Here is a 15,958-nt window from a genome sequence, read left to right as displayed (position 1 = left end):
TCAAAAAGATACTTATATTAGAAATGATTTCTAGATCTCAGAGGTAAAAGTATTACAGCTCAGACTACATGTGTGTTATTTTCAAACCAAGGTATGTTGGGAAACATCATTTTGTAAACTGAAAAGGAACATAAGCATTATTATGATTTTTTTAGGTAAAAATACCCATTTGTAATGATTAAAAAACAAAGTCATAAACTGGAATTTGAAAACTCTGTAAGAGTTGAAAAGAGAGACAGTGATAGCTGCCTTCTCAAAATTCCACAGGAAAGGAACCAGAATTGGAATTACTCCATAGTTTTAAATATTTGTTGTTGTTTAGATGCTAAGTCGTAAAAAAAAAAAAAAAAAAGATGCTAAGTAGTGTCTGACTCCTTTGTGACCCCATGGATTGTAGCCCACCAAGCTACTGTGTCCATGGGGTTTCCCAGGCAAGAATACTTGAGTGGGTTGCCATTTCCTTACCCAGGAGATCTTCCCACCCAGGGATCGAACCCACGTCTCGTGTCTCTTGCATTGGCAGGAGGGTTCGTTACCACTGAGCCACCAGGGAACCCTACAGACACATTCAAATCCTGAGTTACAACAAAGCACTCAGCAATTACAAATCATTTGCAGATAATAAGACTGTTAGATATTATATTAGGTATTCAGTCAGTTCAGTTCAGTCGCTCAGTCGTGTCCGACTCTTTGCGATTCCATGAACCACAGCACTCCAGGCCTCCCTTTCCATCAACAACTCCCAGAGTTCACCCAAACTCATGTCCATCAAGTTGGTGATGTCATCCAGCCATCTCATCCTCTGTCATCCCCTTTTCCTCCTGCCTTCAATCCCTCCCAGCATCAGGGTCTTTCCCAATGAGTCAACTCTTCGCATGAGGTGGCCAAAGTACTGGAGTTTCAGCTTTAGCATCAGTCTTTCCAATGATCATCCAGGACTGATCTCCTTTAGAATGGACTAGTTGGATCTCCTTGCAGTCCAAGGGACTCTCAACAGTCTTCTCCAACACCACAGTTCAAAAGCATAAATTCTATGGCGTTCAGCTTTCTTCATAGTCCAACTCTCACATCCATACATCACCACAGGAAAAACCATAGCCTTGACTAGATGGACCTTTGTTGGCAAAGTAATGTCTCTGCTTTTGAATATGCTATCTAGGTTGGTCATAACTGTCCTTCCAAAGAGTAAGCGTCTTTTAATTTCATGACTGCAATCACAATCTGCAGTGATTTTGTAGCCCCCCAAAATAAAGTCTGACACCATTTTCACTGTTTCCCCATCTATTTCCCATGAAGTGATTGGGACCAGATGCCATGATCTTTGTTTTCTGAATGTTGAGCTTTAAGCCAACTTTTTCACTCTCCTCTTTCACTTTCATCAAGATGCTGTTTAGTTCCTCTTCACTTTCTGCCATAAGGGTGGTGTCATCTGCATACCTGAGGTTATTGATATTTCTCCCGGCAATCCTGATTCCAGCTTGTGTTTCTTTCAGCCCAGCGTTTCTCATGGCTTACCCTGCATATAAGTTAAATCAGCAGGGTGACAATATATAGCCTTGACGTACTCTTCCTATTTGGAACCAGTCTATTGTTCCATGTTCTAACTGTTGCTTCCTGACCTGCATACAGATTTCTCAAGAGGCAGGTTAGGTGGTATGGTATTCCCATCTCTTTCAGAATTTTCCACAGTTTATTGTGATCCACACAGTCAAAGGCATTGGCATAGTCAATAAAGCAGAAATAGGTGTTTTTTTTGAACTCTCTTGCTTTTTCCATGACCCAGCGGATGTTGGCAATTTGATCTCTGGCTCCTCCACCTTTTCTGAAACCAGCTTGAACATCAGGGAGTTCACGGTTCATGTATTGCTGAAGCCTGGCTTGGAGAATTTTGAGCATTATTTCACTAGTGTTTGAGATGAGTGCAATTGTGCAGTAGTTTGAGCATTCTTTGGCATTGCCTTTCTTTGGGATTTGAATGAAAATTGATCTTTTCCAGTCCTGTGGCCAGTGCTGAGTTTTCCAAATATACTGACATATTGAGTGCAGCACTTTCACAGCATCATCTTTTAGGATTTGAAATAGCTCAACTGGAATTCCATCACCTCCACTAGCTTTGTTATGTATAACATAAACTGCAGTGTTACCTGTACGTATGGGGCTTCCCAGGTGGTGCTAGTGGTAAAGAACTCGCCTGCCAAGGAAAGAGAGGCAAGAGATGTGGGTTCGATCCCTGGGTCTGGAACATCCCCTGAAGGAGGGCATGGCAACCCACTCCAGTATTCTTGCTTGGAGAATCCCATGAACAGAGGAGCCTGGCAGGCTACAGTCCATAGGGTCACAAAGAGTCAAAACACAACTGAAGCAACTTGGCACACACACATGCACACATATGTATGTATAAATTACTATGAATTTCTCTGGGGAAAGTATGGTCCAATACTATGGTGAGAAAAGTCAACCCCCTTCCTAACCAAACACATAAACCAATAACATAGTCTTGACAAGAAGGAGAATTGCTTTCTTTACTGTATGAGAATATGGTCAGAAGAATCTTTATTCCACCAGTTGCTTCGTTATCTGGCTTATTGTTGTTCCTCTTTAAACACATTTTAAAGAACTTTATAATTCAGGACAACAACTAAACAGAATGAAATATGAGACAACAATGCAGCATCTTGTGCACTGAAAGAGTATAGGCAGTCCATGTCCTGTAGTCTTAAAATGCATGATTTTCACTTACTATAGTACAGTTGAATTATATTAGTCCTGTATAACAGGATTCAAATCTCAGTCACAAATACATTAACTGTATAATCCTATATAAAACATTGATTATATATCACTCAGTACATTAATTATTATTACATAAAACGCAGACTTTACTGCTAACTCTTCAGTCTACAACTGACCATGTGACAGCAGAACATCATGATCGGTGTCTAATTACTTTCGGTCCCAGAGTTTCTGTTATTCAGTTCATGCAGAGACAGCAAAGTGTGCAGTTGTGCTGTCTCCTTTTCCTCCAGTGATAATATACTCATGTGACATTTTTAAGAAAATTGATAACTGAAAGAAGGAATTAGCCAATGAAGATAAAACTGCTGCAAAGAAACAGAAAGTGATAACTCTGGGTAATGTTGTAAATGAAGTTACAGGAGAAAATATCTGAATGTGAGAACATGGACATGGACACTGCCACTATTCAGGACACACCGGCAAGGGTAACTTAGTGAAAGCGAACCCAACATGAGTGAAGAAAGAAGTTCTGATGAAAACGATGGAGATGTCCTAGAAGGGGGACTAGCAAAAAATTCACATCACAGGAATACTAAGGTTATTTCATACATTGCAAAGGATAAAATGCTGGAAGCTGATCCGAACTTAGAAAGGAATATTCGAAGTTCACCAAAGCATAAAAAAGATACCTGCTCTGTGTCATAAAGTTTTCAATATACCTAGCAGAAAAAGAATCAATGGAAAGATAAGGGAGGTAGATTTTTCAATGGAATGGATGGTCTTGTGAGATAGTGAGTGTATGTTAACAGAGATATCAAACAAAAGTTAGATGCCCACTTTAAAAGAATATTAAATGATTCTTGCTTTGGACATAAAGAAATCCTTAATAACCATTAAGATTCTTTCCTCTTTTAAAACCCTATTCTGATGAATTTATGTTAGAGGCACTTGACATCTATTTCAGTAAAAGGTCACATTGAAGGTTGTTAACATTTTTGTTTTACACAGTGTTGTCATATTTGAGTAGCCTTCTTCACTGTCCATAAACTAATGAACAGTTTTGGTCTTTTTTTTAATCAGGTAAAAAAAATCAGGAATATAAAAGTTTTAGAGATTCATTTATACATAAAATCTTATGGCCGCTTTTTAGCCCTAAGTACAGCTTTCAGTGCTAATAACATTATAAAACCCAACGTACACTAGGCACTATTTTAATCATTTAGTGTGTTCAAAAGATTTCTAACCATCAAAGATCTATTTATTGCCAACATAAATATTACACTAGAGACTTGGGCATTCTTCTCCAAAACTGAATTTCTCTAGAATGCAACTTATTGATACACAAGAAAACCATGAAATCCAAAATTACCTTTTGCTTTTGACTTTCAAGAACATGAATCTGGGCCTCAGTCATATGTTCTTGGTAAAGTTTCTGTAGCTTACACAACTCCTGAGAAACAGTCTGCCAGAGTTCTATAGCCTGAGCTTTTTCCTATAAAAGAAAAACATTAGCGAACTCATTATTAGTAGGCTACCGCACAGGATAAATGAATCACATTCTCTTACACAATGAGTTCATATACATAAAGTCACAAAATAAAAATAGAATTTATACATGATGGTATGGTTGCAATATTTTTGATGATATAAAGTTGTATTAATAATTAGAGAGTAAAACTAAACATGAAAATTCTTTAGTTTGAAATTTTCTTTTTATTCAGATTTAATAGCAAAATGAAAACCCTTCAACCAGAGAGAGAGGTTTAAACCACTTTCTTTGTTTCACAAAAAAGTGTAAGCCATAAAAATTCTACAAGTGTAAGCCAGGAAAACTATCCTTGGTAAAGCACAAGCGTTTTTTTCTGATTGCAAAAGTTATGTTTATCTTAAAAAATTAGGAAAATACAGAAAAATGAAGAAGAAAAAATTACCTGATTTTTTTAAACCACATGATAATAAATACTGCTAACATCTGGACACAATCAACTTAATAAATGTTGGATGTATTCTTGTTTATAAATGTGATTTGAGGGGAGAATTTTGTATTTTTTCTTAAAGAAAAAAAAAACGGACTGATACAGTATGTTGATTGTATTGTACTATTTTCATTTGGCATTTTATAATAAGAATTTTATCAGGCCATTATTCTTTCAACAAGTATTTCTCAAAAGTGATACAGGGACCCATTAGACAAAATTATGTTCATAACAAAAGGAAGGCATTATTCTCTTTACTCTCATCTGCACATGAGTTTACGGTGGAGTTTACCAAAGTTTATATGATGTAACCTGTGATATGGTCATTGCTCTAATGGCTACTGAAATGCATTCCTAGGTTCCTATTTGTTCTAAAATGTCCTAGCTTTGTATTCTTGCCTCCTTTGTCAAAGATAAGGTGCCTGTAGGTGCATGGATTTATCTCTAGGCTTTCTATCTTATTCCATTGGTCTATATTTCTGTTTTGTGTCAGTACCATACTGTCTTGATGACTATAGTTTTGTATTATAGTATGAAATCAGGAAGAATGATTCCTCCAGCTCCATTCTTTTTTCTGAAGATGGCTTTGGCTATTCAGGGTCTCTTGTGTTTCCACTGAATTGTGAAATTTTTAATTCTAGTTCTGTGAAAAATTCCATTGGTAAATTGATAAGGATTGCACTGAATTTGTAGACTGCTTTTGATAGTATATTGATTTTTGATACCATTGTTTTTCCAACCCAGGAACATGAAATTACTCTCTATCTGTTTATGTCATCTTTCTTTCATAAAAGGAGGCAAGAACATACAATGGAGAAAAGACAGTCTCTTCAGTAAGTGATGCTGCAATTCTGAACAGCTACATTTAAAAGAATGAAATTAGAACACTTTCTGACACCATACATGAAGATAAACTCAAAATGGATTAAAGACCTAAATGTAATGGCTCAGATGGTAAAGTGTCTGCCTACAATATGGGAAACCTGGGTTCAATCCCTGGGTCGAGAAGATCTTCAGGAGACAGAAATGGCAACCCACTCCAGTATTCTTGCCTGGAAAATCCTATGGATGGAGGAGCCTGGTAGGCTACAGTCCACGGGGTCGCAAAGAGTCAGACATGACTGAGCGACTTCACTCACTCACTGTAAGACCAGAAACTATAAAACTCTTAGAGGAAAACAGAGGCAAAACACTCTATGACATAAATCACAGCAAGATTCTCTATGACCCACCTTCTCCAGTAATGGAAATAAAAACAAACAAGTGGGATCTAATTAAACTTAAAAGCTTTTGCACAACAAAGGAAACTATAAACAAGGTGAAAAGACAACCCACAGAATGGGAGAATAGCAAATCAAACAACTGACAGATGATTAATTTCCAAAATATACAAGCAGCTCATGCAACTCAATAACAGAAAAACATATATCCCAATTAAAAAGTGGAAAGTGACAGAAGACCTAAACAGACATTTATTCAAAGAAGACATACATAATAAACATATGAAAAGTAGCTCAATATTGTACTTTATTAGAGAAATCCAAATCAAAACTACAATGAGATATACCTCACACTGATCAGAATGGCCATTATGAAAAAAATCAACAAATAATAAATGCTCGAGAGTGTGTGTAGAAAGGGAACTCCTTTTGCATGGTTGGTAGGAATATAAATTGATACAGACATTATGGAGAAGAGTATGGAGATTCCTTAAGAAAACAAGGAATAAAACTATCAAATGATCCAACCGTTCCACTACTATGAACATACCCTGGGAAATCCATCACTGGAAAGGACACAGGTAACCTAGCGTTCAATACAGCACTATTTGCAATAGCTGGGACATGGAAGCAACCTAGAGGTCCATCAACAGATGAATGGATAAAGAAGCTTCTACATATATACAATGGAATACTACTCAGTCACAAAAAGAAAGTCATTTCAGTCAACTCTAATAAAGTAGATGAAAAAAGAATCTATTATATACAATAAGTCAGGAAGAGAAAAACAAATACTGTATATTAGCAAATATATAAGGAAGCAAAAGGCAAAGGAGAAAAAGAAAGATATACCCATTTGAATGCAGAGTTCCAAAGAATAGCAAGGAGAGATAAGAAAGCCTTCCTAAGTGAACAATGCAAAGAAACAGAGGAAAACAACCGAAAGGGCAAGACTAGAGATCTCTTCAAGAAAATCAGAGATACCAAGGGAACATTTCGAGCAAACATGCGCACAATAAAGGACAGAAATGGTACAGACCTAACAGAAGCAGAAGATATTAAAAAGTGGTGGCAAGAATTCACAGAAAAACATTACAAAAAAAGATCTAAATGACCCAGATAACCACAATGGTGTGACCACTCACCTAGAGCCAGACATCGTAGAGTACAAAGTCAAGTGGCCTTAGGAAGCATCACTACAAACAAAGCTAGTAGAGGTGATGGAATTACAGCTGAGCTACTGCAAACCCTAGAAGATGATGCTATGAAAGTGAGGCACTCAATAGGCCAGCAAATTGGGAAAACTCAGCAGTGGCCACAGGACTGGAAAAGGTCAGTTCTAATTCCAATCTCAAAGAAAGGCAATGCCAAAGAAAGTTCAAACTACTGCACAACTGCACTTATTTCACATGCTAGCAAGGTAATGCTCAAAATCCTTCAAGGTAGATTTCAACAGTACGTGAATTGAGGACTTTCAGATATAACAGCTGGATTTAGAAAAGGCAGAGAAGCCAAAGATAAAATTGCCAATATCCGCTGTATCACAGAAAATCAAGAGAATTCCAAAAAAAAATCTACTTCTGCTTTACTGACCACACTAAACCCTTTGATTGTGTGGATCACAACCAACTGTGGAAAATTCTTAAAGATTAGGATACCAGACCACCTTACCTGTCTCCTGAGAAACCTCTATGCAGGTCAAGAAGCAACAGTTAGAACCAGACATGGAAGAACGGATTGGTTCCAAACTGGGAAAGGAGTATGTCAAGGGTGTATAGTGTCACCCTGCTTATTTAACTTATATGCAGAGTATATCATACAAAATGCCAGGCTGGATGAAGCACAAGCTGGAATCAAGATTGCAAGGAGAAATATTAACAACCTCAGATACGCAGATGATACCACTCTAATGGCAGAGAGAGAAGAGAAACAATAAGAGTCTCTTGATGAGGGTGAAAGAGGAGAGTAAAAAGCTGGCTTAAAACTCAACATTCAAAAAACTAAGAACATGGCATCTGGTCTGATAATTTCAAGGCAAACGGCGGGGGGGAAAGTAGAAACAGTGACAGATTTTCTTTTCTTGGGCTCCAAAATCATAGAGAACGGGTGAATGCAGCCGTGAAATTAAAAGATGTTTGCTCCTTGGAAGGAAAGCTAAGACAAACCTAGATAGCGTGTCAAAAGCAGAGACATTAGGTTGCTGATAAAGATTCAAAGCTGTGGTTTTTCCAGTACACATGTATGGATGTGAGAATTGGATCAAAAACAAGGCTGAGTGCTAAAGAACCGATGCTTTCCATCTGGTGTTGGAAAAGACTCTTGAGAGTCCCCCAGACTTCAAGGAGATCAAATCACTCAATCCTAAAGGAAATCAGTCCTAAATATTCATTGGAAGGACTGAATCTGAAGCTGAAACTCCAATACTCTGGCCAACTGATGCAAAGAACTGACTCACTGGAAGAGACTGTGATGCTGAAAAAGATTGAAGGTGGGAGGAAAAGGGGTTGACAGAGGATGCGATGGTTGGATAGCATCACCAACTCAAAGGACATGAGTTTGAGCAAACCGGGAGTTGGTGATGGACAGGGAGGCCTGGCGTGCTACAGTGCATGAGGTCGCAAACAGTTGGGCACAACTGAGCAACTGAACTAAACTGAGCTGAACTGGGAGATGGTGAAGGACAGGGAAGCCTGGTGTGCTGCTGTCTATGGGGACACAAAGAATTGGACATGACTGAGAGACTGAACAATAACAACACAGAATATAGAAAAATGGTATTGATGAACCTACCTGCAGGCAGCAATGGAGACACAGACATAGGGGAAAGACTTGTGGACATGGGGTTGGGGGGGAAGGAGAAGGTGGGATGAATGGGGAGAATTATCATGGAAACATATAAACTACCATATGTAAAACAGAAAGCCAGTGGGAATTTGCTGTACAACTCAAGGAGCTCAAACCCGTTCTCTGTGACATCCTAGAGGGTAGGATGGGATGGGAGGTGAGAGGGACATTCACGAGGGAGGGAACATAGGTATGCCTACAGCTTATTCATGTTGAAGTATAGCAGAAAATAACAACACAATATCGTAAAGCAATTATCCTTTAATTAAAAATATCTTAGGGACATTGCAGATGGATTCTTTACCACCTGAGAAACCAGGAAAGTCCTCCACAAAGCAGAGCAAAAACTTTATTCATTCATTGAGGAATTGGGCTTTCCCAGTTCCTCGTTCTTTAAAGACCCCTTCTGCCTGGAGGAGGGAAGCAGGAAACTTTTAACCAGTAAGAGTGTTATTTCTGGCCTGCTAGATTTAAATGCCAAACTAAGCAACATTTTCTGAGTGTGGGTCTCTACAGTCCCCTCCAAGGAAGGCACCCAGGGAAATTGGTTTCGGGGGACAGTTTGGGAACAGCATTCAGCCTCTCCCATCTCCACTCTACTGGGCTGAGCATGAATTGGAAGGATGGGTACCACCTCTCAATTTCAGATGCTGTTCTCTGATACGTCAGATAGGAGATCCAGAGTACAGTTAGGGTCTGTGCATGAAAAATCCCTAAGAGGAAACATAATGGTATTCTGGCTAAACCAATTTGACAAGGGTCATTGAAGAGATCAAGCCCTGAGCCTTTGTGTGGGAGCACTGATTCCAAAACCCTAGACTACCAGCGAACTAACCCTAGGGAGTATGAAAGAGTGAGAACTCACACAAAGGAAATCAGCTGAATACAAGACTCGGCTTCACCCAACCATCAGTAGCACCCTCCAGTAGTATAGGACACCTCATCTAAACAACAAACAAACAAAAAAAACCACAAACCCAATCATCAGAGACAGGATTACCACCTCACTCAGCCTTGCCCATCAGAGGAAAAACAAACAAACAAAAACTCAGCACAAATCACACCCTATATGAAGCTTACATAAACTGCTGGACAAACCTTAGGAGGGCAGAAATCAAAAGGGAGAAAGAATTCAACCTTGAAGCCTGGGAAAAGGAGACCTCAAGCACAGTAAGTTTAAAAAAAAAAATAAAGAAAAGGCAGAAAAATACTACACAAGTGAAGGAACAAACTAAAAACACAGAAGTCTCCAAATAAATGAAGAGGAAATGGGCAAACTACCTGAAAAAGAATTCAGAATAACGATAGTAAAAATGATCAAAAACTCTGAAAACAAAATGGAGAAAATGCGGGAATCACAGAAGAATTAAAGAATAAACAACACAATTACTGAAATTAAAAATACTCTAGAAGGAATTGATAGCAGAATATCTGAAGCAGAAGAACAAATCAGTGACCTGGAAGATAAAATGGTGGCAATAACTTCTGAAGAGCAGAATAAAGTAAAAAGAATGAAAAGAATTGAGGATACTTTCAGAGACCTCTGAGACAATATCAAACGCATCAACGTTTGAATTATAGGGGTCCCAGAAGAAGAGAAAAAGAAAGGATATGAGAAAACTTTTGAAGAGATTATAGTTGAAAAGTTCCCAACAAGGAAAAGGAAATAGTCAATCAAATCCAAGAGGCATAAAGAGTCTCGTATAGGATAAACCCAAGGAGAAACATGCCAAGACACATACTAATCAAACTAACCAAGACTAAGCACAAAGAATATTAAAAGCAGCAAGGGAGAAGCAACAAGTAACATACAAGGGAAACGCCATATGATCTTTCAGCAGATCTGCCGATCTTTCAGCAGAAACTCTGCAGGCCAAAAGGAAATGGCAGGATATTATTTAAAGTACTGAAAGGGAAAAATCTACAACTACTGTAACCTGGCAAGGATCTCATTCAAAATTGATGAAGAAATAAAAATCTATTCTGACAGGCAGAAGTTAAGAGAATTCAGTACCATCAAACCAGTTTTACAACAAATGTTTAAAGGGACTTATATAGTTCAGAAATACAAAAGGATCTACAGAATCAACCCCCCAAAATTAAGAAAATGACAATAGGAACACATATATCAATGATTACTTTAAATGTAAATGGATTAACTGCTCCAACCAAAAGACACAGACTGGCTGAATGGATTAAAAAAACAAGATCCATAAATATGCTGTCTACAAGAAACCCACCCTAGACCTAAAGATACATATAGACCAAAAGTGAGAAGATGGAAAAATATGTTCCATTCAAATGGGACGCTAAAGAAAGCTGGAGTAGCAATCCTCATATCAGACAAAACAGATCTTAAAATAAAGAATATTACAAGAGATAAGGAAGAACAGTACATAATGATCAAGGGATCAATCCAAGAGGAAGACCTACAATTGTAAATATCTATGCACCCAACACAGGAGTACCTCAATACATAAGGCAAACACTAAGAGACATAAAATGGAGAAGGCAATGGCACCCCACTCCAGTACTCTTGCCTGGAAAATCCCATGGACATAGGAGCCTGATGGGCTGCAGTCCATGGGGTCGTGAAGAGTCTGACATGACTGAGTGACTTCCCTTTGACTTCTCACTTTCATGCATTGGAGAAGGAAATGGCAACCCACTCCAGTGTTCTTGTCTGGAGAATCCCAGGGATGGGGAAGCGTGGTGGGCTGCCGTCTATGGGGTCACACAGAGTCAGACATGACTGAAGCGACTTAGCAGCTAGCAGCAGCAAGAGACATAAAAGGAGAAACTGATGATAACACAATAATAGTAGGAGACTTTAACACACCACTCACACCAACAGACAGATCATCAAAATAGAAAATTAATAAAGAAATACAAGTCTTAAATGATACATTAGATGAGATGGATCTCAATGATATCTTCAGGACATTTCATACAGATGCAGAAAAATACACCTTCTTCCCAAGTGCACATGGAACATTCTCCAGGATAGACCACATCTTGGGTCACAAATCAAACCTCAGTAAATTTAAGAAAACTGAAATCACATCAGGCATCTTCTCCAACCACAATGCTATAAGACTAGATATCAATTACAAAAAAGAAACTGTGAAAAACACAAACATATGGAGATTAAACAACACATTTCTAAATAACCAACAAGTTACAGAAGAAATCAAAAGGGAAATTGAAAAATTTCTAGAAACAAATGACAATCATTTGAAATCAGATTTGAAATCATGAGAAATGCTGGGCTGGAGGAAGCACAAGTTGGAATCAAGATTGCCGGGAGAAATATCAATAACCTCAGATATGCAGATGACACCACTCTTATGGTAGAAAGTGAAGAAGAACTAAAAAGCCTCTTGATGAAAGTGAAAGAGGAGAGTGAAAAAGTTGGCTTAAAGCTCAACACTCAGAAAACGAAGATCACGGCATCTGGTCCCATTACTTCATGGCAGATAGATGAGGAAACAGTGGAAACGGTGTCAGACTTTATTTTTTGGGGCTCCAAAATCACTGCAGATGGTGACTGCAGCCATGAAATTAAAAGACGCTTACTCCTTGGAAGGAAAGTTATGACCAACCTAGATAGCATATTCAAAAGCAGAGATATTACTTTGCCAACAAAGGTCCATCTAGTCAAGGCTATGGTTTTTCCAGTGGTTATGTATGGATGTGAGAGTTGGACTGTGAAGAAGGCTGAGTGCCGAAGAATTGATGCTTTTGAAGTGTGGTGTTGGAGAAGACTCTTGAGAGTCCCTTGGACTGCAAGGATATCCAACCAGTCCATCCTAAAGGAGATCAGTCCTGGGTGTTCATTGGAAGGACTGATGCTAAGGCTGAAACTCCAATACTTTGGCCACCTTATGCGAAGAGGTGACTCATTGGAAAAGACTCTGATGCTGGAAGGGACTGTGGGCAGGAGGAGAAGGGTGACAGAGGATGAGATGGCTGGATGGCATCACCAACTCGATGGACATGAGTTTGAGTAAACTCCGGGAGTTGGTGATGGACAGGGAGGCCTGGTGTGCTGCGATTCATGGGGTCACAAGAGTTGGACATGATTGAGCGACTGAACTGAAAGCTCTCACTGTATGCAGATGACAGGATACTGTACACAGAATACCTTAAAGATACTATCAGCCAATCACTAGAGCTAATCAGTGAATTTAGTAAAGTTGCAGGTTATAAAATCAATACACATGAATCACTTGCATTTTTATATACTAAAAATTAAAAATCAGAAAAAGAAATTAAGGAATCATTCCCATTCATCATTCCAACAAAAAGAATTAAATATCTAGGAATAAACCTACCTAAGGAGACAAAAGAACTGTAACACAGAAAATTAAAAGACGGGGTGGTCCTAAGATGGCAGAGGAATAGGACGGGGAGACCACTTTCTCCCCAACAAATTCATCAAAAGAACATTTAAACGCTGAGTAAATTCCACAAAACAACTTCTGAATGCCGGAAGAGGACATCAGGCACCTAGAAAAGCAGCCCATTGTCTTCGAAAGGAGGTAGGAAAAAATATAAAAGACAAAAAAAAGAGACAAAAGAGGTAGGGACGGAGCTCCGACCAGGAAGGGAGTCTTATAAAAAGAGAAGTTTCCAAATACTAGGAAACACTCTCGCTGCTGAGTCTGTGGAGAGCCTTGGAAGCACAGAGGGCAACATAACAGGGAGGAAAAATAAATAAATAATTAAAACTCACAGATTACAAGCCCAACGGTAACTCCCCCAGCAGAGAAGCAGCCCAGACGCCTGCACCCACCACTAGCAAGAGGGGGCTGAGCAGGGAGGCGCAGGCTGCATTGCTTAGATTAAGGACTGGGCCTGAATGCCTCGAGGGCAATCTGAGTGAACTAACCTGGGCTAGCAAACCAGACTGTGGGACAACTACCACGCGAAAAGCCCTAAGACACAGCTAGGCCCACGCACAGAACAAAGGACTGAACAGAACTAGCCGGCTGCAGACCATCCCCCTCTGGTGACAAGCAATTGCAGCCCCAGAGAGACATTGTCTACCAAACAGCAAGCAGGCTTCTTTGCTAACTAAGACTTCTTGGGGTTCTGGACAGTCAACATCCGCCTGAGAAGGTGTGCCGGTTATACACCCAGAAAACCAAGTGGCAGGGATGGGGGAGGCGACAAGTCACAGCAACCGCACTCGCCCAAAACCTCACCACCTGAGCTGCTCGGACCTGGGAAGGGCACAAAACGCAGGTTCAACCGAGTCTGTGCCTCTGAGGACTACCCGAGTGCCTGAACCTGAGCGGCTTAGACCTGGGAGTTGCATGCAGCCCAGGGCTGGCCTCGGAAGGTTCCCAGAGGAGCAACCTAGAGCCTGAGCGGTGTGGGCAGGGAGGGTACACGCGCCGTGAGCAAGGGCAGGCCCGGTGTGGCTGAGGCACTGCGAGCACACGCCAGTGTTATTTGTTTGCAGTGTCCCTCCCTCCCCAGAGCGCGACTGAAAAAGTGAGCCTAAAAAAAGTGTCCACCATCGCCCCCTTTGTGTCAGGGTGGAAATCAGACACTGAAGAGACCAGCAAACAGAAGACGCTAAAACAGAGGGAACCACCTTGGAAGTGACAGGTGCAATAGATTAAAACCCTGTCGTTAGTACTGACTACACAGGAAGGGGCCTATAGATCTTGAGAAATATAAGCCAGACCAAGGAACTATCTGAAAATGAACTGACCCACAATACCCACAATAACACCAGAGAAAGTCCTAGATATATTTTCACTATTTTTACGATTATTCTTTTTTTTAAATTTTTTTAAAAATTTTAAGTCCTCTATTATTCCTTTAAATTTCACTTTTATAACCTACTATTACTTTGCAAAAAAAGACCCTATTTTTTAAAGCAAACTTCATATATATATATTTTATAATTTTTGTGACTTTTTTTTTCTCTTTTTCTTCTTCTTTTCTTTAATATTGTATTTTTGAAATTCCAAACTCTAGATTTTTAATCTTTGCTTTTTGGTATTTTTTATCAATTTTAAGGTAACAAATTGGGTACCTTTAAGAACCTAATCTTCAGTACCCATTTTTACTTGGGAGCGAGATTACTGGCTTGACTGCTCTCTCCCCCTTTGGACTCTTCTTTTTCTTCACCAGGTCGCCTCTGTCTCCTCCCTCCCCAACTCTGTGAATCTCTGTGTGTTCCAGATGGTGGAGAACACTTACGGAACTGTTTACTGGCTGGATCTGTCTCTCTCCTTTTGATACCTGCCCCCCTTTATCCTCCTGGCCACCTCTGTCTCCTTCCTCCCTCTTCTCTGTATAACTCCGTGAACATCTCTGAGTAGTCCAGACTGTGGAGTGCACACAAGGAAGTGATTACTGGCTAGCTCTCTCCTCTTTTGATTCCACCTCATCTCATTTGGGTCACCTCTAACTCCCTCCTCCTTCTTCTCTTCTCCATGTAACTCTGTGAACCTCTCTGGGTGTCCCTCACTGTGGAGAAACTTTTCATCTTTAACCTAGATGTTTTATCAACGGTGCTGTATAGAAGGAAAAGTCTTGAGAGTACTGTAAAAATAAGACTGAAAACCAGAAGCAGGAGGCTTAAGTCCAAACCCTGAGAACACCAGAGAACTCCTGACTCCAGGGAACATTAATTGACAGGAGCTCATCAAACGCCTCCATACCTACACTGAAACCAAGCACCACCCAAGAGCCAACAAGTTCCAGAGCAAGACATACCATGCAAATTCTCTAGCAACACAGGAACACAGCCCTGAGGTCCAATATACAGGCTGCCCAAAGTTACTCCAAAACCACTGACATCTCATAACTCATTACTGGACACTTCATTGCACTCCAGAGAGAAGATATCCAGCTCCACCCACCAGAACACCAACACAAGCTTCCCTAACCAAGAAACCTTGACAAGCCACCTGTACAACCCCACTCACAATGAGGAAACTCCACAAACTGCCACAATTCAGAAAGGCCACCCCAAACTCAGCAATATAAACAAGATGAAGAGACAGAGGAATACCCAGCAGGTAAAGGAACAGGATAAATGCCCACCAAACCAAACAAAGAGGAAGAGACAGGGAATCTACCTGATAAAGAATTCTGAATGATAGTGAAAATGATCCAAAATCTTGAAATCAAAATGGAATCACAGATAAATAGCCTGGAGGC

General features: G+C 39.8%; 1 protein-coding gene across 5 annotated transcripts in view; it reads right to left on the bottom strand.

Annotated features, from left to right (window-relative positions):
- Window positions 1-15,958, bottom strand: part of LOC101108690 (sodium channel and clathrin linker 1) — a 183,321-nt gene that overhangs the window by 83,285 nt on the left and 84,078 nt on the right. For all 5 annotated transcript variants that reach the window (XR_009596990.1, XR_009596991.1, XM_060401008.1 and 2 more), the window contains exon 7: window positions 4,106-4,228. Coding sequence is in view for 3 of the 5 variants with exons in the window: in XM_060401008.1 (XP_060256991.1) it covers window positions 4,106-4,228 (123 nt within the window). In the remaining 2 variants the exon portion in view is untranslated. The remainder of the gene's footprint in view (window positions 1-4,105; window positions 4,229-15,958) is intronic.

The sequence above is a fragment of the Ovis aries genome, chromosome 17, assembly GCF_016772045.2.
Source record: "Ovis aries strain OAR_USU_Benz2616 breed Rambouillet chromosome 17, ARS-UI_Ramb_v3.0, whole genome shotgun sequence".
NCBI lineage: Eukaryota > Metazoa > Chordata > Mammalia > Artiodactyla > Bovidae > Ovis > Ovis aries.
This window is presented reverse-complemented; position numbering and strand designations above follow the sequence as displayed.